At 54.8% G+C, this 21,099-nt stretch overlaps 2 protein-coding genes across 2 annotated transcripts in view; one reads left to right on the forward strand and one right to left on the reverse strand.

Annotated features, from left to right (window-relative positions):
* The first annotated feature begins 6,402 nt into the window (after positions 1-6,402).
* Positions 6,403-8,858, forward strand: DNASE1 (deoxyribonuclease 1). The gene is made up of 9 exons (XM_029946939.1): positions 6,403-6,575; positions 6,996-7,143; positions 7,380-7,468; positions 7,561-7,644; positions 7,782-7,897; positions 8,004-8,116; positions 8,186-8,340; positions 8,453-8,549; positions 8,669-8,858. Exons 2-9 carry the CDS (start codon positions 6,997-6,999, stop codon positions 8,720-8,722), a joined length of 855 nt encoding a protein of 284 aa, XP_029802799.1. The 5' UTR covers positions 6,403-6,575; position 6,996; the 3' UTR covers positions 8,723-8,858.
* The window catches only part of TRAP1 (TNF receptor associated protein 1), a 47,671-nt gene continuing 35,353 nt past the window's right edge, over positions 8,782-21,099 (reverse strand). Inside the window, exons 11-18 of the mRNA XM_029946938.1 lie at positions 19,765-19,834; positions 16,864-17,011; positions 13,858-14,043; positions 13,370-13,508; positions 12,060-12,145; positions 10,237-10,382; positions 9,117-9,189; positions 8,782-9,028 (exon numbers count right to left, since the gene is read on the reverse strand). Coding sequence (XP_029802798.1) covers positions 8,927-9,028; positions 9,117-9,189; positions 10,237-10,382; positions 12,060-12,145; positions 13,370-13,508; positions 13,858-14,043; positions 16,864-17,011; positions 19,765-19,834 — 950 coding nt within the window. The 3' untranslated portion in view covers positions 8,782-8,926. The remainder of the gene's footprint in view (positions 9,029-9,116; positions 9,190-10,236; positions 10,383-12,059; positions 12,146-13,369; positions 13,509-13,857; positions 14,044-16,863; positions 17,012-19,764; positions 19,835-21,099) is intronic.

Here is a 21,099-nt window from a genome sequence, read left to right on the forward strand (position 1 = left end):
GGTCTCTTTTGTTGACCCCAGCCTTGGGAAGGGTAGGGGGTCCTGCCAAAGAAGGTTCTTGGTGCTTGGAAAGACTGGGGGATCTTTGGAATTTGGGGAACATGTTTCCATGCAGCTTTGTTGGAAATACTGCTTGCATGTTAGGAGTACATCAGGAGAGCTGTGAGGCTAATGAAATCTTAAGGGGCCTCAGATTCATCATCAGGAACATGAGCATGAATTTATGACCTTGAGCTAAAGGTATGATAATGTCTCCAACATGTGCCTTAGAAACTTTTATTAAAGTCATCTTTTTGTTTGCTTCTCTCCTGAACGCAGAGTGCAGAAAAGCATTGAGCACTGGAGTGTTCGGGAAACTGAGCCTTGTCTGATCTGCAAGGGGGACCGTGTGTACACTGTTCAGGCCTCACATCACAGAACTTGGGTGCCACCTGTTCTGGTGATGTGATGGGCATGACACGGGCACGCCAGGGGTGAGGATGCCAGGGCTAGGGCCACTGCCGAGCGTGACTGAGGCTGTTTTGGATTGTGGCAGTTTAGATGTTTGTTGTTCTGAGTTTTCCACCCTGGGTTAATGGTTTCTTTGTAATGAATAGAAATAAATTCATGAGGGATGGTGAGGTAAGGCAGGGTCATGGGCCAAGGGCAGCGTGCTGAGTTGAGACGGGCTGCTGACCTAGATAGGTTGTTTGACATGGATTAAAGCGGCGTCAGGCAAAGGTATCAGCCCTTTATCTGAGGGAAGGGATGGAAGCCCCTTGTCTTCCCGGGGCGAGGAGGAGGACAGGGTGAGTGTAGCGGGGGGAGGTTCGCCTGCGGAGCCGTAATAGCTGTGGCTCCTGGGACCTTCTGCTCACCTCAGACCAAGTGCCCGGAGGCCACTTGGACGCCCTTCCGTGTACCCTGTGCCGCGAGACAGGCCATGCCGGGCTCACTGTGGAGGGTCCGTGACGGATGGACATGCCCCTCCTCGGCCAGGAGGGTGCTGAGGGAGGTGGGCAGCGCCGAGCCCCTGTGCGACGCGTTTGTCAGTGGAGCCCCTTCTGTGTTACCAGGCGCTGGTGTAGGCACAGGGCAGTTTCATGGACAGGTTCGATGAGGCGTCTGCTCGCCTTTGTGTCTGGGCTTTGTGTTCCAGACTAGAGGCGGGCCTTAGACGAGTATAAACGAGCAAACACGTTAAAAACAAAGAAAACAAGTGATAAGTCGTGAAAAAGTCATGAAAAAGATGTCATGAAAGAGGGTACTGGGACTGCGTTGGTGGTTAAGGATTTCTGGGGAAAGGATGGCCTCCCTCGCGAGGTGACGTTTAGGCTGAAGGCAGAAGGACAAGGTGGCCCGACTCCACAGGCAGAGCAGAGGCCCTGGGCTAGAGTCGTGCAAGTCTTGGTAGGTGGCAGCTTTCACCTTAAGGCCACGAGAAACTGGTAACAGATTTCAAGCGGAGGAATAACACCGTCTGGTTACACGTTCACAGGACGCGCTGGGCACCGTGGGGAGACGTGGGGGGGTGCGGTCAGGGCGTGGGTTTCTGGAAGCAGGGATACTACTGGAAGGCTTTGCACGAGTTTGGGGAGCCTGGCGTGGTGGCTGCAGAGCCAGAGGGGAGTGCACACTCGGACTGCATTTGGGCAGGGGCTGAGGGAAAGCAGGGACCCAGCATCTACATGGAGGCGAGGCCGGGGGTGGGGGCAAGCAGGGCCACAGTCTGCAGTCCGCTTGCACCATAGGAAATTAGCAAGGCCCACGGGGTGTCAATGGTGGTGTCGGGCCGCAGCCAGGATCTGCGAAAAAGGCCCATCTCAGAGGAGAGAGTGAGGAGTGTTTCTGGACAGGTGGTAAGCCACCGTTCTTCTGACGGCCTTGGTCACTGGTCATCATCTGCCACCCCACAGTTACTGATGGTTCAAAATCCTTCTTCCTGGGGCGCCTGGGTGGCTCAGCCGGTTAAGTGTCCACTCTTTGATTTCGGCCCAGGTTGTGGTCTTGCAGTTTAAGCCCTGTGTCAGGCTCTGTGCTGATGGTGTGGAGCCTGATTGGGATTCTTTCTCTCTGTTCTCTCTGTCCCTCCCTTACTTGCGCTCCCCCACTCTCCCCTGCTCTCCCCCGCTCTCCCCCACTCTCTCCCCCACTTGCTCCTCTGCTCTCTCCCCTGCTCTCCCTCTCTCTCTCCCACTCTCTCCCTCTCCCCCCCTCCCTCCATCTCCCTCCCTCTCTCCATCTCCCTCCCTCTCTGCCCCCACCTCTCTGTATCTCTCAAAAATAGACATTAAAAAAATTATTGCTGGGGTACCTGAGTAGTTCAGTCATCTAAGTGTTCTACTCATGATCTTGGTTCAGGTTTTGATCTCAGGGTCATTGAATTCAAGCCCTGTGTTGGGCTCCGCACAGGTGTGAAGCCTACCACAAAAATTACTTTATAGCTAAAAAATGGTAACTGTCATCTGAGCTTTCAGTGAGACATAATTTTTGTTCTGGGAGAAGGTCTTGGCTGCTGAAGGTTGGGTGATGGCTTCACTTTTTTTATATTTATTTATTTATTTATTTATTATTTATTTATTTATTTATTTATTTATTTATTTATGAATGAGAGACAGAGAGTGTGAGCAGGGGAGGGGCAGAAAGAGGGGGAGACACAGAATCCGAAGCAGGCTCCAGGCTCTGAGCTGTCAGCACAGAGCCCAGTGTGGGGCTTGAACTCACAGACTACAAGATCATGACATGAGCCGAAGTCAGATGCCTAAGTGACTGAGCCACTCAGGCACCCCTGTGGCGATTTCTTAAAGCAAGACAACAGTGGAGTTTGCTGCATTCCTGGACTCTTCCTTTCATGAACGATTTCTCTGTAGTATGTGATGCTGTTTGATAGCATTTAATCTACAGTAAAAATTCTTCCAAATTGGAGTTAATCTCCTCAAATCCTAAAAATATTTAAAAATATTCTAAATATTTTGTTATTGTCCTGACAATCATCAAATCTTCAGGAGTAGATTCCATCTCCATAAACCACGTTCTTTGCTCATCATAAGAAGCAACTCCTTGGGGCACCTGGGGGGCTCAATTGGTTAAGCTGCTGACTTCGGCTCAGGTCATGATCTCACAGTACATGGGTTCGAGTCCCACATCGGGCTGTGTGCTGACAGCTCAGAGCCGGGAGCCTGCTTCGGATTCTGTCTCCCTGTCTCTCTGCCCCTCCCCTACTTTCATTCTGTCTGTCTGTCTCTCTTTCTCTCAAAAATACATAAACATTAAAAAAAAAAAGTACCTCCTCATCCATACAGCAGGCTTATCAGGATGTAACCTTATTGTAAAGTGAAGAAGATCTGTACAGATAAATCCGAAGAAAAATATTTTCGTTAAGGCACTGAAACTTCTTACGAATGTAATGTGTGAGCCTGTTGGGCACTTTTTAAATCTTGGGATGATTGGATGCCGCCATCTTTAGTGCCTGTTGCACAGCGATTCCCACGCAGGAGCTGCCAGAAACGGAGCTCTGCAGAGTCCTGAAGCCACGGAGGGGAACGCAGTGAGATGAAGCCCTGAAGCCGGGAGCTGCCGTAACCACTGTGTCCAGCCGTGCTGAATGTCACTGTCCCCCTGCAAGTTCAGTGTGGGGCCAGAGGTGTCTCAGTGCACAGTCTGGGGTCTCCCGCTGTGTGTCCTTGCTTTCTCCCTCTGGATCTGGGGACCTCCTTTCTCCATGGCTACATGTTAGGGGCAGTCACCCCAGCCCCCCCAGCTTCTAGGAATGGGTCACAGGATCTTGCGCCATTTACTATCATGTGAAGCCCCGCAGCCTGCGCAGAGGTGTGTGTTCCCAGCCGTGGTGCTTGGAGGATTTTTTCTTTATCGTTTGATTTCAGCCCCATCAGAGCTCAAGATCTGGCTTTGATTTCAGTAAACCATTGTGATATGCTGTTTCCCCTTCCTGTATCTGGAGCAGATTCAGTTTAACCAAAGAGGGTGGTGTTCTTGCAGGTTGATGTAAAAATAGCTCAGCCTGATCAGAGAAGGTGGGCTGCTGTCGGTACTCATTTCCCTGCAGAGAAGACTGAAAAACACCAGAATCGCTGGGCCCCCTGTTGTCCCCTGGCACCCATTCTGTGTCTCTGTGTCTCCACTGCGGGGCTGGCTGGGCGCGGGGGGGGGGGGCGGGGGGCGGGAACTGCCCACCATTAGTGTTGAGCGCGGCCGTTGCTGAGGCCACGAGAACGTGGACAGAGGGGGCAGCATGCAGATTCTGAACCTGGGCCTCTGGAGGCCTCGTGTATTTCTTTTGGCTTCTCTGGAAGTTTCCACCTTCTCCCATGTTAGAAGAACTTGCCTTGGGTAGCTGCAGGCCTATGAACACGAGGGGGAAAATGCTTCTCTTGTATATTGAGTTTTGGGATTGTTTGTTACACAAGAGCTGACTGAGAGAAATGGAAAAGAAGTCCATGAGGAGAAGGTGAAAAGAATGACAGCAGTAGAGCGCTTGACAGGGCTACTTACTGTTCTTTGGAGATGAAAATATTATCCCGTGGTACTTAAACCTAAGAGGAAGGCAGTGACAGTTTTGTTTCTGTTTTAGAGATCAAGACAGGCTCAAAATGGCTGAAGATAGAGTCGGTGAGCCTAGTGTGGGCCCACATGGCCAAGCGGCCCCTACTCGGGCTGTGCTGCCTCTCCTGCAGGCCCAGCTCTGCGGGCGGCCGTGTGCAGTGCTCTTTGTAGGAGATGCAGTCAGACCGGGGTGGGGAGGACGGACCTCGGCTGGGGGCTCTGTGGGGCACGAGGGACCGCGTTTTGCCGGGAGGGGTGATGTGCCTGTGTGACGTGTGCCGACAAACGGAGGGACCAGGCAGTGGCGGTGTGACCACTCTTGTGCCGCCTGTGGTCGGCGTCCTGCATTTGGCCAAAAGTGGGGCTGGTGGCCTCGCTCTGAGTGTGCTCCCAAGCTTCTCTCGAAAGGTCAGGCGGGGCGTTTCTCGGAAGGAAGTGCGTGGAGCACGGGGCCAGGCTCCTGCACGAGTACACGCATCATCTCACCTGCTGCTTGGGGTCTGGATTTTGATGCCTAAAAACTCAGAGATTGAGAACAGAAGCGGCACTCAGACCTTGGTAAGGGCGGTGTTGGGCCTCTTGGCCGCTTGAGGGCCAGGCCACCTGATTCCAGCACACGAGGGACACGGACTGACCGGCACAGTGCCGACAGGCACGACCATCTGTCAGCACGTTTTCATTACCTCAGGCTCCTGGTCTTGTTGGTTTATTTCTGACCAGTTTTTTGTCCCCTTTGCAACCTCCTGTTCTGTGACGAGCTGGTCAGATCTGCACTTTGCTGCCAGCTGCCTGGAGGCCACCCAGCCCTGCACCCGTCTTCACTGAGAGAACCTTCAGTCCCGGGGGGGGGGGGACCCGGCCCTCCCACTCACAGGGCTGTCCTTGGAGACAACAAGCCCCCCCCAGTGGGTGGAGTCCCCTTAGATGGGGCCAACATTGGCTCCCAGATCTCCATGTCCTAATCCCCGGGAGGACCGTAAATTGCATTCCATCTCAAACGAGGGGCAGAGAAAATGGACTCGGGAGAGAGAGTAGCATGAGGATAGAGGCAGAGACTGGGTGATGGAGCAACGGGCCCTGGCAGGCCTGGAGCCTGCAGAGCTGGGATGCAGGGGACCTTCCCCTTGCGTCTCCAGGGGAGCGCAGCCCCTGTGACACCTTGGATTTGTCTTTGGCCTCTACGACCATTAGAGAATAAACTTCTGTCAATGTAAGCCACCAGCTTTTTGGAGACTTGTTTCAGGAGTCACAGACCACGAGTAAATAAGGGAGAGTTAAGGATTAAAAAAAAAAAATGGGACGAGGCCTGGCCCCGAGCTTCAGCTGCTTGATGGTGTCCCTGTCACCCGGGATCACCTACACTTGGAACACGTACGTCTTTACCCTAAGGGTCCCCGCTCATTGCCGGCAACTGCGTTGGCCCCGTGTGCCCCCCGGAGAGCCTGACCTGTAGCCTGTCTGCGTGCAGCCTGCACTGCTGACCGAGGACGGAGCAGTGGGCGGGGTGCTCAGGGACTCAGCCGTAGGGGGGACGGCTGGCTTCGACCTGCGGCTCCAAGGTCGTCTCCACACTGGAGTGCAGCTGGGCCGCCCTCCGGCGCACACCTGCTTCCTCTCCATCCCTGGGAGAGCAGCATGTGTGAGGGACCAGGGCACCTTTGGCCCTTTAATCATTAGACTTTTTAGAACCAAGTGCAAATATTGTCAGGTGCTCCTCTTACAGCAGTGAGAAGCTGTGCCTGTTGAAATAAACACACGGCAGCCATCCGTGACAGGCAGCGCCATTGTTCTGTGTCCCCCAGGGGATGCCCTGGGAAAGGTCACAGCTGCCTAAACCTTTAAAACCCTCAAAGGGACAAGCATTCCTTGCGCTGGGGTTCAGAGCTTGCATGGGCCTCTCACCTGGGTTTTTTGATCCACTTCCCTTTGTAAATGACTTTTTTTCTTAAAGCAGCAGGAGAAAGTTGATACTGACCAGAGGACCCCTCATTTGTGTCAGGATTCCCAACGTCTTTGTAGAAGTTGATCTTCAGGTAAGTACTGCCCCGAGGGCAGGGTTATGTGTACGTAGCCGTGGAAGGTGGGTGCCAGGCGCAGAGGCCCCTCACGGTCCCTCTGGGTGACTGGCCAGTCCTGTCTGGGTGGGTGCCCTGAGCAGCGAGGGCAGTGAGCCAGTGTCCCACAGACAGAGGGCCAGGGGCCGCCTCGGGCTGGCACCTCTCACAAGCACTTGTGGGTGGAGACCCCAGGCTCCTACACTTAAGTGTCTGGCCTCCAGATGCCGATGAGAAAGTTCCAAGACTCGTCCTGGCCTGTTCGGCACAGCCCACAAGGACAGGATTTACTCAGCCTTGGGCCCCACCAGCCTTGCGCAGCTGGATCCGGGGGGAGGACGGGCCACTGTCTGTCTCTGCTGTCCCCAAGTTCTCATGTAAATACACCTCCCACTCCAGGATGAAGGGTGCCAGGCTGGTGGTGGCGCTGCTGGCCCTGGCTGGCCTACTGCATGTGGCCCTGTCCCTGAGAATTGCAGCCTTCAACATCCGTACTTTTGGGGACACCAAGATGTCCAATGCTACTCTGTCCAACTACATTGTGCAGGTGGGTCCAGGCCAGCCCGTCTCTGAGGAATCCCGGGCTGGATGTGGGGTAACAGGCCCTGGGAACACTGGGCTGGCTGGCAGTCCTGAGGGTGGCCTCAGATCGGGAACTTGAGAGCCTCTGGTGACAGGAGGGCCTCAGGCAAAGATGTCAGACCGGACCAGGAGCAAGCAGGGCCAACACCCCCATGTCTGCCCAGCCTGCCCTGCTGACCACCACTGTGGCCCCGTCTGCAGATCCTGAGGCGCTATGACATCACTGTCATCCAGGAGGTCAGAGACAGCCACCTGACCGCCGTGGGAAGGTTGCTGGACATGCTCAATCGGTGGGCGATGCAGTGGGGTCCTGGGGAGGTGTGGAGCCCTGCCGTAGGCAGCAGAAGGGCTCCCTGACTGTGACATTTGTCTCCTCAATCAGGGACGACCCAAATGCATTTCATTACGTGGTCAGCGAGCCGCTGGGACGGAACAGCTACAAGGAACGCTACCTCTTCGTGTTCAGGTAAAGTCCCGGTGCTGAGACTGGGCTCCCCCGATCCCCCAGAGGGTGCTCACAGGTCCGTGGGCCCCTCTGCTCCGAGTGTGGAGGGGAGCCCCGCACGGGCTGCAGCAGCTAATGGCGCCCCCCCCCCCCCCCAGACCCGACCAGGTGTCCGTGCTGGACGCCTACCAGTACGACGACGGCTGTGAGCCCTGCGGGAACGACACGTTCAGCCGCGAGCCCGCCGTCGTCAGGTTCTTCTCCCCGCTCACGGGTGCGCCGCCCTTCCCGGACCCCAGGCGGCCCAGGGCGCGGGGTCCCCTGGTGTGGGACTTCTGCCCGCCCCCGGCCCTGGAGTTTGTACGGTGCCGTCTCCACAGAGGTCCGGGAGTTCGCCATCGTTCCCCTGCACGCGGCCCCCCTGGACGCCGTGGCTGAGATGGACGCGCTCTATGACGTCTACCTGGACGTGCGGCACAAGTGGGATCTGGAGGTGAGCCTCGGCCCGGGGCCCGGAGTCATGCGTGTGCACCCAGGCCCACCCGCTGGCGTTTCCTTGTAGGACATCCTGCTGATGGGGGACTTCAACGCTGGCTGCAGCTACGTGGTCCCCTCCGAGTGGTCATCCATCCGCCTGCGCACGAGCCCTACCTTCCAGTGGCTGATCCCTGACACCGCAGACACCACTGCCACCGCTACGCACTGCGCCTACGACAGGTACGCAGGGAGGGGGTTGCTAGCAGCCTTGACTCCTGTGTCCAGGGCCGGGGAGGGGTGCTAAGGCTCTGTGCTGGGACTGACAGCGACCCTCTCACGTGTGGTGCTGCAGGATTGTGGTGGCAGGGACCCTGCTCCAGCGTGCCATCGTCCCGGACTCGGCTGCCCCCTTTGACTTCCAAGCTGCATTCGGCCTGAGCAACCAGCTGGTATGTGTCTGCAGCTCTGATGGGCACAGGACAGAGTGTAGGGACCCCTCTGGAAGCACTGTGTGCAGAGTACACCACCAGGACAGGCACCCCTGTCCTCACCGCTTGATTCCCCACAGGCCCAGGCCATCAGTGACCATTACCCTGTGGAGGTGATGCTAAAGAGAGCCTGACGGGAGGAGGCCCTGCATGGGACACCTGGACAGTGTGGAAACAGAGCCCGCTACCCACCTTCTCTGTCCAGACAAAACGTTTAATACTTAGATTAGAAGGTAATGTAAGCAAATAAAGCTCAAAGGGGTGTTCTCATTGGTGACCTCTAGTCCTTCGTCCCCGGCTGCCTCTTCCTGCAGGGAAACGTGCGGCCTTCCTGCCACTCAGTGGCGGTCCAGAGCCTTGACAAGTAAGTGGGTCAGGCGGCCCACCATGGATCGGGGGTCATCGACAAGGCCGGCAGCAATCATGGCGTTCTCGTAGATCTGAAAGGCAGGCGGGGCGGCCGCATGAGTGGGGGGGCAAGGCCCCGCCGAGAGGAGGAGGGGAAGATGGGGGCCCCCCAAGGCTCACCTGCTCAACCAGCAGCTGGGCCAGGTCAGGGTCGCTGGCTCTCAGCTGGCTCAGCTTCTTGATCAGGGTGTGTCTGCGGCACAGAAAACACCAGAAGTCAGGGCTGGGTGCTGCAGACCCAGCACAAGGGCTCTGTGTTCTGAGGACTTTCCCGAAAGGCTGGGGTTACTGGAAGGTGGTAGGATGGTCCAGTGTAAGAAAAAAGTAGGTAACAATTTCAGATGACAGACCCAGAAAACCAAGAGAAAGAAACACTAGTGAGAGGAATTTAACATATGAAAATGATTAGTTTTCAGAAATCCTACTTAATCCAAATATATATTAACCTATTTTTTAAGACAACGTGGCCTAGAGGTGCAAGCACAAGGGTCCAGGAACTGGACCGCTGGCTCTAGAAAGCGAAAGGGCAACATCTACACAGCTGCATGCACACGGGGGGACTCTAGTACTTGCTAGAAACAAGTCAAAAAGAAAATGATCACTCTATCTGATCTTATTCCCAAGAAACCTCGATCAAAACTGATTTTTCAAATGGCCAAAATTGGGATGGGGCGCCTGGATGGCCTAGGTCATGATCCCAAGGTTGTAGGATTGAGTCCCACACTGAATTCCAGGCTCAGCTCAGAGATTCCCTGGCCCCAGCCGAGACTGCCCAAGGGGAAAAAAGAGGACAGTCTTAGAAGACAAGCCCAAGGAAGGGCCCTGGAGACTCCCGAGTGGTACAGACAGCGGGCATGTCCTCATCCAGTTCAGGGTCTGGGCCACGAACCGGAGGGAAAAACACAAGCAGGGCTCTACAGCCACAGGAGGATTCCACACCCATAGAAGTTCAAAGCTGGCACCATGGGGCCGTTGGAAGGATCCGTGAATAGCCGGCAAAACTATGGCAAGATGAGGAAATGACCCTCCCTGCAATGAGGGCTCTGGTGACCTCCGAGGACAGACTCTAGTGGGAAATGGGGGCAGCGGAACAAAGGCCAGCAAGGTGGGTTTTTAGGACCTTACAGGGGTCAGTTTAATAGTCCTTAAACCACATAAGCCTTCTGCCCTTTGTAGGTGTCATAAACGAAGGCAGCACACACACCCCCACAACGTGGCAGGCCTGTGCCGGCGGCCCTACCGGGGGTTGATCTCCAGCGTGGGCTGCAGGAGCTGGGCGCGCTCCTCCTGGGTCTTGGCCAGCTGTTGCATGCGCAGGAAGTGCCGGGCGGCCCCCATCTCCAGCACGGTGATCATGGCGGGGTGTGTGTCCAGTCGGAGAGTCATCTACAAGGAAGGTCAGGGAGCAGGGGTGAGGGAGGACGCAGGGGCTCCTGGGCTGCGGGGGCAGGACCACATATGAAACTTCCCCAGGTGACAACGCAGGTCTCCAGGGACGCCCCCTCCCTTACACCATCAAGAAAGCAGCCTCAACTGCCCCCACACGAAGTTCCTGGAGCAGATCCAGACTGGGGACTCCCTCTTCCTCGATCTCCCCCCAAGCTACTTGTTTCTACTGTGTCAGCTATTGTTCCAGGTCCATCGCGCCTTTGCCTGGGTTACGTAATCTCTACTACATGGGGCCACTGCCAAGTCCCCTAACTGTCTAGGACCCTGCAAGCCGCCACTGCCCCACACAAGGCCCCAGCCTCTCCAGGCTGTCCTCCCTCTATCCTGCCCGTCCCAGAGGCCTGGATTTCGTCCAGGACCCTGCCCCTGTGGGCCTCTCCCCGGCCCACCCACAGGCTTTGGGCCTCCACGCTTAGGCCAGACTCTTCTGAGCCTGCTGTGGTGACCGTGCAGGAATGGAGAACCGGAGCTGGGATTCAAATGCAGCTCCTGGTCGCCTGGCTGTGTCACGTGGGGAAGTGGTCCACCTCATTTCCTTCCTGGGTCAGATGCAGTCTTTCTGCTTAGGTCACCTTGAATGAGTGCACACGTAAAGCACGTGTCCCAAAGAGCAATCCCAGCTGACACCTCTTACAGAGGTCTGCTCTTGGCCACTCCCACCCTGAACACCTTTGGGGCCACACCTGGATGTGGGTCAGTGCCAGTGACCTCACAGTGGACACCTGTCCTCTGCACTAGGGCTTTCTCTTGGAGGTCTGACCTGGACTGATCGGTTGCCAGCTGTTCTGTATAGAACTTGAGACACTGCATTTCTCCCCCGAGCCGCACAGACACAATCATGGGGCCTTAGGTGGCTTGTGCTTCATATCTGGCCTCAGAATCAGAACTGGCCCTTCTGTTCCTGATGCCGAGAGGGATTCACTTGCCTCACCTCCTTGGGCCAGACCACACAGGCCCCCCTGGAATGGATCGGGGAGGGAAGAGAAATATGCAGGTGTCCAGGCTCCCAGGATTGTGAGACACGATAAGAGAAACCGAGAAAACCCAGCTGGCTCGGGACTTAGGCAGCTTCATGACTCCCCAGAGATCACTCACGGGTCGGGCAGGCATCGCCCTGGTGGGAACAGTTAGCCTCACCTGAGGGGAGGACGCTCTGCCCAGGACCCTCAGTCGGGACCCCATCCAGGCTGTTCCTTCTGGGGCTCCCCCAGCCAGAAGGTTGGACGTTGTGAGCACCGGATTTGATGTTTGAACCTTCTCTGTTCCTCTATATTCTCCCCCTCTTTACATTACTCTTCTCCACGGAACGAAAGTGCGGCTCTTGTGAATTACTATTATTCAGAACACTGGCTCGTAAAGACCTAGACCCCTAAAAACTGGAGCTGGACAGAAAGCGATGTCCTCGGCCACCACAGTGCCTCGGGGGCAGCCAGCCAGGGACCCCACCCTTATGCTTTCACCAGCTCGACAGTGGCACACGTACACCCCCTGGGCACAAGCATGTGTGCACGTGCAGGCACGGCAGCAACGTGCCCATCTCCACCTCAATCATGGCCTCAATGGCCGCCGGAAGGACACCCACAGGGCCAGCAGCCCGTCTCCAGAAGGCCTCACCTTCACGTTGGTAACACGTGACCCCAGCGCGTTTCTCATCCAGGCCATCAGGTCCTCTGTCTCCTTCTCGGAGAGGCGGTCACTGGCTACAGGAGGGCAGAAGGGAGTGAGCTCAGAGCTGCCATCTATGTGCCTCCCACCCTACGAGACCCCACGGGAGGCCTGAAACGCTGATGCCTCAACCCTAGGTTTCAAGAAGGCTCCCTCTCCACCCCTGCCGGCCACTGGCACAAAGACAAAGGTTTCCCAAAACACCCTTCATGGAAAAGTAAGCAGATCAAGTTGGACGTCACTTTGGGGGCACCTGGCTGCCTGAGTCAGTGGAGCGTGCAACTCTTGTCTCAAGGTCAAAAGTTCAAGCCCTATGCTGGGTGTGAAGCCTACTTAAGAATTAAAAAAAAAAAAAAAAAAAGACTTTTGGTTGCCTGAGGCCCATATAATTTTTTTTGTTGCTGTTATTTTTTTTGAGAGACAGACAGAGACAGCATGATCAGGGGAGGGGCAGAGAGAGAAGGAAACACAGAACTGGAAGCAGGCTCCAGGCTCTGAGCTAGCTGTCAGCACAGAGCCTGACGCGGGGCTCGAACCCACGAACGTGAGATCATGACCTGAGCCGAAGCCAGACACTCAACCGACTGATCCACCCAGGCGCCCCAGAGGCCCATATAATTTTGTGAGAGCTTTAAAAAGACAATCTTGGGGCGCCTGGGTGGTTCAGTTGGTTAAGTGTTCGACTTCACTCAGGTTATGTCTCACGGTTCGTGGGTTCGAGCCCCGCGTCGGGCTCTGTGCTTGTCAGCTAGCTCAGAGCCTGGAGCCTGCTTCAGATTCTCATTCTCTCACTCTCTCTCTCTCATTCTCTCTCTCTCAGTGGCTCAGTTAGTTGGTTAAGCATCTAACTATTGATTTTGGCTCAGGTCATGATCCCACAGTTTGTGAGATCAAGTCCTACATTGGGCTCTGTGCTGTCAGCTTGGGATTCTCTCTCCCTCTCTTTCTGCCCCTCCCCTGGTCACTCTCAAAATAAATAAAATAAACATTAAAAACAAAGTCCATTTCTGATTCTGTAGGAAGCCAAGCTAGAGGGAGCACTGGGGACAGCCTAGGATCTAAACAAACGTTTTCCATTCATCCTGAAGACAGTCCCTAACAGCCTCCACTGTGCAGACTGGGGACCCCAGATAGAAATGAGAAGAGCTGGAACTCCACATAAACCCACCACTGCAGGACAGAAGAGGCCGTCTCGACCTCCCCTGCACCCCCAGGCCACCGCCCACACCTGGGCCTGGAGAAAGGGGGAGCCAGCCGACCTGGGGACGCATCCTCCAGTTTCTCCTCCTTATAGTGATCAACAACGATGTCTGTCTCCACGGAGATCAGCCGCTTCTTGTCAAACTCACGCAGGTGGAGCAAGGTCAGTTCATCGAACTGCTCATAGCAGAAGAGAACCTGCAAGGGCCCAAGAGCGCTGGCATCAGGCCTGGGTAAGTCTGCCCACAGCAGGAGAGTGGAGCGGGAAGCCGGGGCCCACGTCCAGCGAGGCCTACCAGGAACCCTGGGGCTTCCTTAGCCTCATGGTTCACCAGATGGTCCTGAGGGGGCCATAGCTACACGGTAGCAGTAACAGGAGGCCCATGTCACCTCCCAGAGACACACAAACTAATGGCAGCTTGGCTGCGTCTCTGGACATCAGTCACCTTGCACTGCTTGGCTCTCCCGAGTCCTGGGCACGTTCAGCCACTGTCAGGGGCTCAGACCCCACTTATCCCATCCTGGCTCCAACCTGTGGCTCACCCACCTCTGTGTTTTTCTGCTTCATGGCTTCATAGTAGGGCGAATGCTCGGCCAGGTGCCGGTTGGGGGCGCACAGGTAGTAGATGGTGCGGGTGCCAGCCTGCATGCGGCTGGCATAGTCCGGCAGGCTGCTCAGCTGCCCAGCAGGCAGTGCCGAGGATTCGTACCTTAGCAGCTTTGCAATATCCTCCTGCAGAAAAACGCCAGGTCACTCTTGTTCTAAGAGCCTCCCAGCTGCCTTCCGTAGACTCTGGAAGCCTATGACTACGGAGAGGAAGGGCTCCGGCTGGCCTCACCCGTGGCCGGCGGACCCAAGGATGGCACTCAGTCCCTGGGGGTCTGTGGGCACTCTGAATGTATCTGTCAGGTCCCACATCAAATGCTCAGCCGACCCTGGAGAGAAGCTTCACTGTAGGTGGTCCAGGGCCCTGCAGAGAAGAGCTTTCTGGTGCACCTGCCCTAGAACACTGGTGTACTGCCAGACACTGTCAGGGCAAAGACCTTCCCAAGACCCGGCATCCTCCGTCCAGCCCTGCCTCCTGGGCACGTGGATGTGACACGGAGGCCGCATTCCTAGCCTTCCTCACAGCAGACACTAGTGCCAATCAGTGGGGTACAAATGATAGCATTTATTTAGCGGGGGACCAGACCTCCCCTATCCTGTTGCTAAAAGTCAATGTGCCTGCTAGTATCCTATCCCTTGATGTGGGCGCTGCCTGCTAAGGATGGAGAAGTGGCAACAAGCCGAGGCCCGGGGTTCTGATGCCACCACCCAGCATGTGACTTGAGACGGAAACTCTGCCTCATCTACACCACTGACTTGTCCCTGATCGTCTGGCACAAATGGGGGGGGGGGGGGGGGGGGGGGCAGAGGAAGGGGCATGTGAAGAATATGGAGCCTGTCCAGAGACTGTGTCCCAATCAAGTGGCATGAGGGGGATGGACATGCCACCCAGGGGCTGTTAACCAGAACACGGTACCGGACACCACGCGGAAGAGCTGCTGCAGCCCTCCGCCAGCAAGGAGAGGCAGGGACAAGGCAGCGGCAGACGCGGCCTCAGCATGCCTGGGCCCCAGGCCCTCCCTCCATGGCCTGAAGACCCTCCTGGGGACCCCAGACGCTGAGTCACCTCCCTCCGCACTGCTAAAAACGAAATCTCAACCCTGAGAATTCCTGCTTAATGGGCAAGGTGTCTGGGTGGTTCAGTGGGTTAAGCATCCTGCTTCAGCTCAGGTCATGATCTCATGTCCGTGGGTTCGAGCCCCGCATCAGGCTCTGTGCTGACAGCTAGCTCAGAGCCTGGAGCCTGCTTCAGATTCTGTGTCTCCCTCTCTCTCTGACCCTCCCCTGCTCGCACTGTCTCTGTCTCTCAAAAATAAATAAAAAACATACAAAAAAAATAGAACTACCCTATGACCCAGCAATCGCACTACTCAGTATTTATCCAAAGGATAAAAAAATGCTGGCTCAACGGGGCACATGTACCCCAATGTTTATAGCAGCATTAGCAACAACAGCCAAATTATGGAAAGAACCGAAATGTCCATCAAATGGCTCATGGATAAAGATGTGGTATATATGTACAACACAATTATTGCTCAGCAATCAAAACAAAATCTTTGCATTTGCAACAATGTGCATGGAACTAGAGAATATTATGCTAAACAAAATCAGCCAGAGAAAGATAAATATCATGATTTCACTCTAAGAAACAAAAAAGATGAACAAAAGAAGGCAAGGAAAGCTAAGATGAAAACCGGGAGACTTAAATCCAGAAAGCAAACTGCAGAGGTTGCTGGAAAGAGGTGGGGGTGGAGGGGCTAAATGGATATGGGCCCTGGGGAGCGGGGTGATCACTGGGTGTTCTATGTAGGTGATGATCACTAAATTATATTCCTGAACTCATTACTGTGTTAACTAACCTAGATTTAAAGAAAAATGGAAAAATTCATCCTGATTTTTGACAGAAAGAGAAAAACCACATGCAATGCGTGACCAGGGTGCAGTGTAGAGCCTGACATGGGGCTCAAACTCATGAACTGTGAGATCATGACCTGAGTCAAAGTCAGACACTTAACTAATTGAGCCACCGAGGTGCCCCATGATCATGTCATTTTTACGTATTTAAACTCAACTCTGGCCCCCGGGGCACCACATTAAAAGATTTCCACCAGGGGCGCCTGGGCAGCTCAGCCAGGTAAGTGTCTAACCCTTGATTTCAGCTCTCAGGTCATCGTCTGGAGGTTCATGAGTCGGAGCCCTGTGTCAGGCTCTGTAATGACACCATGGAGCCTGCCTGCTTGGAATTTTCTCTCTCCCTCTCTCTCTGCCCCTCCCCTGCTTGTGCATACCCATGTGTGTGTCCTCTCAAAATAAATAAACATGAAAATAAGAAAAGAATTGGGGCACTTGGGTAGCTCAGTCGGTTGGCTAAGCATCCAACTTCGGCTCAGATCATGTTCGAGCCCCATGTCAGGTTCTGGGCTGACAGCTCAGAACCTGGAGCCTGCTTTGGATTCTGTATCTCCCTCAATCTCTGCCCCTCCCCTGCTCATGTTCTGTCTCTCTCAAAAATAAACAAACATTACAAAAACAAATAGATAACAGATCAATAAATAAGTAAAATAAAAAAGAAAAGGATTTCCATCAGTCACACAGAGAACACGGCCTTCCCTCCTCAGGAGCCAGGCACCTTGCCCTGTCCCCCGCCTCTAGTGACCTCCTGAGTGCCCTGAACGCCTGTGGGAGGAGACCACGCACACCCACTTCCTGCCGGCAGCAGGTGGGGAAGAGCGCGGGGCTGCGGGACACCATATGGAGGCGTCAGGGTGTGGCGCCAGGCCTGTTGCGTCCAACAGAGTCCTGCAGGCCAAATGCTGCCTTTACTGACCCCTGCACAGTGCCCAGCTGGGCCACGGTCATGTCCCAGGAAGCTCGGTTTCTGGCCTCCACCAGATTCCTCCATAGCCCATGGCAGCCCCGAGAAAGGCCCAGAAACCCAGATCATACCTTGACGTCTTGTTCAGCAGTGGTTACAATGCCCTCCCTCATGAATAAGCCATAATCTTCAAAAAATTTGGCATATTTTTCAGGATCTTTTTTACTCTGGTCAACAAAGAATTTTATTAGCCTCTGCTGTAGAAGGTCCCGGAGTTTCCTACAGAACAGAAATGCATTTATCATCAACAAGCAACTTTCATGAAAGACGAAAAGCCCAGAAGCATATGAAAATTTTTCATCCCCACTAATAACCAAAGAAGCAAAACCACTATTTTGGTGAAACCCAAAAATGTGAAGCTCAAAGACAGGGAACCTCTGACAAAGCACAGTTGGGGAGACGCACCCCCAGCAGCAAGAATGTGTACCGGCCCCCCGCCCTGTGGAGGACCACAGCCTGGGTTCCAACTGCAGAAACCCGAGTCGGCAAGCTTTATACACCAGGCCTCACACCATGGTGCACAGGACAGGAGACAGAACGGGAAAGGACAGGCTGAATGAACATAAAAAGCAGGATGGCCATGAAACATCGCATCCTCCAGTGGTTTGTAATGACGCCAGAAGGTGCTGGAGTTGAAAGAAACACCAGAAAACTCCCAATGTGGATAGATCACAGCGCACAGCGTGTACGTGCGTGCTTTCCGCGCCCTGGAGCTCTACGGTTAGGAGCCATGCGGCACAGATAGCTCACGCACCGCAACGTGGGTTTACACAGGACGCACCAGGTGCACACACACGTTTTCTAAAACTTGGATTTCTTGGGAAACAGGATGTTTACTGTAGCACTTCATTGTGGCATGAAACTACAAGCAACTTCACGAGTGAAAGGAAGAGTATTCTCTGGGTGCCTGGGATTCAGCTCAGGGCATGATCTCGCTCTGTGTGGGTTGGAGTCCCACGGTGGGTGAGCCTGAGCGCCACTCCTGGGGAGCTCAGGTCTTGCTTCAGGTGAGCCCCGCTTCTCTTCGTCCCTCATGGTACTGCCTCTTGTGGGGTTCCCTTTCTGCCCCCCTCAGAAATAAAAATATAATTATTTCCTAATTAATTTGCCTTTCCTTTAAAAAAAAAAAGTGAAATCATGGTGTATTTCAGTAATACTCTAGGTTGGGGTTGGGGGGACAACAGATTCCTATTCATCTAAGGTTTCCTCTCTGCTCCCATCCTGAATGACTCAGAACTTCGGCCACAGAGCAGGGCGGGACAGCACCCGCATCTGGGCTGCGGCAGCCCCAGAGGCTGGGAAAGGACATCGAGCCCCAGAAGGGTGTCCACACAGGGCCACACCTACGTGGGGCAGCCCGGTGTGGAAGGTCAGAGCCCAAGATCTCCGGAGGAGGGCGTCCAGCCCGCTGTGTGGCATCAGCGCTGAGGGGCAGGAGGCACCGACGTGAGGAGAGGGCTATGGCCAAATGATGCCGGGGCTGGGGACTGGTCAAAGCTGCACAGATTAAGGATGACAGGGGCGCCTGGGTGGCTCAGTCGGTTAAGCATCCAGCTTCGGCTCAGGTCAGATCTCACGGTTCGTGGGTTCGAGCCCCGCATCGGGCTGTGTGCTGACAGCTCAGAGCCTGGAGCCTGTTTCAGATTCTGTCTCTCTGACTCTCCCCTGCTCACGCTGCTCTCTGTCTCAAAATTAAATTTAAGAAAACAGGAAAAAAAAAAAAGGATGACAGAGGAGTTTCCTCATTGTCGAAGAGAACAGACCCGGGCAGGGGCAAGAGCAGGACATGCCAGTGGTGCCGGGGGTACTCGGAGAGCTCGGCAGACATATGAACAAGGACTGATGCAGATGGACAGACGCCCATCGACACACGCAGGCTTCACACCTTCCTCAGCTCTGGCTGCTGAGAGGGCCTGGGAGGAGGGACACCCCAACAGCAGAGGCGTCCCCAGGGCCCAGACGCTGGCTTCTCAGTACCATGCTCCATTCAGAGGAACCAGGGCTCCTTAAGGGAGTAAGTAATTCCCGGGTCAGGACAAGACACAGGCAGAACACGAGGTGAGCCTGGACCATCCTGTGCCCAAAGCGAGGATGCAGAAAGCAAGGTGGGGGCGGGGAACGGGCCCAGGAGGCAGCTCTCTCCTGCTGGCTCGACCTGGGATGGTCTCAGCATCAAGATACATAGTAACAGTTAGCAGATTATGACCCAGCGACTAAAATGGGAAATCAGTTCCTGCACATCAATTTTAGGTCTTAGGAAATGAACACATAGTACAGTGGACACGGAAGCCGGCCGATACCACCTCCGCCAATGACAAAGCGGAGAAGAGTAACTGCACACGGAGAGGCTGGCAGACACCCCCTCTGCCAAGGGCCACGTGAACCTCACCAGTAAGGGCCCAGACCCTGCCTGCCAGACTGCGGGCACTGCTGCTCCAGCTCCCAATGCAGACGGACTCACGGGCCGGCGTGACCACTCTGTAACTGAGTGTTTGCAACCGCGAACTGAGGCCCCAGTGGCCCCCCACAAAGGATGACATGGCCAGAGCGGAAAGGCTCCATACGGTCCAGGGTGAGGACCAGCACCCGGTACAGTAGGTGCTGCTAAATCAGGATGCAGAGTGGAGACACGTGCCACCTAGTCCACAGATTCCAGAAGGACCTCTCCAAAGAAGGCCGCCTGCGTCCCAAGACTGACCGTCCTGGACCAAGGCTGGATTGCTCCTGGCTCTGGGGTTGTTCTCTGCTTCCTCCACCGCAGCGGCAGCCTGCCCAGGGTCTCCCCTTCCTTGGCTGCCAAGGGAGGACACGCCTCCCTGCCCACAGCCTCCCCAGGCCCAGTCCTGTGGCAGCACCACACTCTCCTGTCCACTCCCTCCAGCTTGCTGGGGCCCCTCAGCGGTCAAGGTGAGTGTGCCCAGGGGGCCGCATCTTCCGCCGGCGCCTGCCCCACCCCTTCCCCTGCAGCTTACCTGATGAGCGCGCTCTCCTGGAGGAGCTCCCGACTGAGGTTCAGGGGGATGTCCTCGCTGTCCACAACGCCTAAGGGAGACGCAGGCCTGTCAGGACAGTTCCTGTGCCCGCGGCTCCGCCCGGCCCTCCCCACACACCCCTCCCCCCTCCCTGCCAGGCCTCCTCTTCCTCTTCCAGCCTGACACGAAGTCTGACCATCCGTGGGTGACAGGAACTGTGAAGGACAAAGTGCGGAGGCTCCCTGGGGCACTGTGTGCCAGCCCCTCTAAGTGCTGCTGATGCCCCAGAGCTCGTGGACACAGCCCAGTCGTGACAATGTGACAAGAAAAGCTGGCGAGGCCAGGGGGCCTCTGCCGGAAGAACAGGTGCTAAGATTTCAGGGTCAGTTTGACACCCTGAAGACCACTCCTGGATTTTGTGTTCAGGACCCTAAGTGTACTGTGAACTTTCTGCACCTCGTGAGCTAAAGTGATACAAAGGTTTAGGTGCTAAATTCTTTTTAAAACTATTATCTCACTCAGGGCACCTGGGTGGCTCAGTTGGTTAAGCTTGCGACTTCAGCTCAGGTCATGATCTCAGGCTCTTGAGTTGGAGCCCCACATCAGGCTCTGTGCTGACAGCTCAGAGCCTGGAGCCTGCATCGGATTCTGTGTCTCCCTCTCGCTCTCTGCCCCTCCCCTGGCTCTGACTTCATGTCTGTCTCTCTCCCTAAAAAAATGAACATCCAAAACATTAAAATAAGTTTTAAAAACTATAATCTTGCTCAAATTCAAGACAATTCATACAAAAACCTGAAACTCGTGGGGCACCTACGGGGCTCAGGCAGTTAAGTGTTCGACTCTTGTTTTCAGCTCTGGTCATGATCTCAAGGTTCTGAGAATGAGCCCCACATCGGGCGGCACGCTAGGCATGGAGCCTGCTTAGGCTTCTCTTTCTCTCTGCCCCTCCACTGCTTGTGCACTCAAAATAACCACCAAACCAAATAGGAAATCCTAAGAGGGACTCTATAAGGGAAATGTTGCAAAGAATACAAGGTGCCAGAGACACCACTATAAACATGAATTCTAGGAAGAACACAATGACTCTAAACCCACATTTCTCAATAATAACACTGAATGTAAATGGACTGAATGCTCCAACCAAACGACACAGGGTAGCAGAATGGATAAAAAAACAAAACCCATCTGTTTGTTGTCTACAAGAGACTCATTTTCGACCAGAAGACACCTTCAGGTTGAAAGTAAAGGGATGGAGAAATATCTATCATTTGACTGAAAGCCAAAAGAAAGCTGGAGTAGCCATACTTACATCAGACAAACTGGACTTTAAAGTAA

This window comes from Suricata suricatta, chromosome 8 (assembly GCF_006229205.1).
Source record: "Suricata suricatta isolate VVHF042 chromosome 8, meerkat_22Aug2017_6uvM2_HiC, whole genome shotgun sequence".
NCBI classification, from domain to species: Eukaryota; Metazoa; Chordata; class Mammalia; order Carnivora; family Herpestidae; genus Suricata; species Suricata suricatta.

Coding starts and splice junctions, on each gene's coding strand:
- DNASE1 (XM_029946939.1), top strand. CDS start 6,997: ATGAAGGGTGCCAGGCTGGTGGTGGCGCTGCTGGCCCTGGCTGGCCTA. Junction 8,341..8,452: donor ACGCACTGCGCCTACGACAG/GTACGCAGGGAG, acceptor GTGGTGCTGCAG/GATTGTGGTGGCAGGGACCC. Junction 8,550..8,668: donor TCGGCCTGAGCAACCAGCTG/GTATGTGTCTGC, acceptor GATTCCCCACAG/GCCCAGGCCATCAGTGACCA.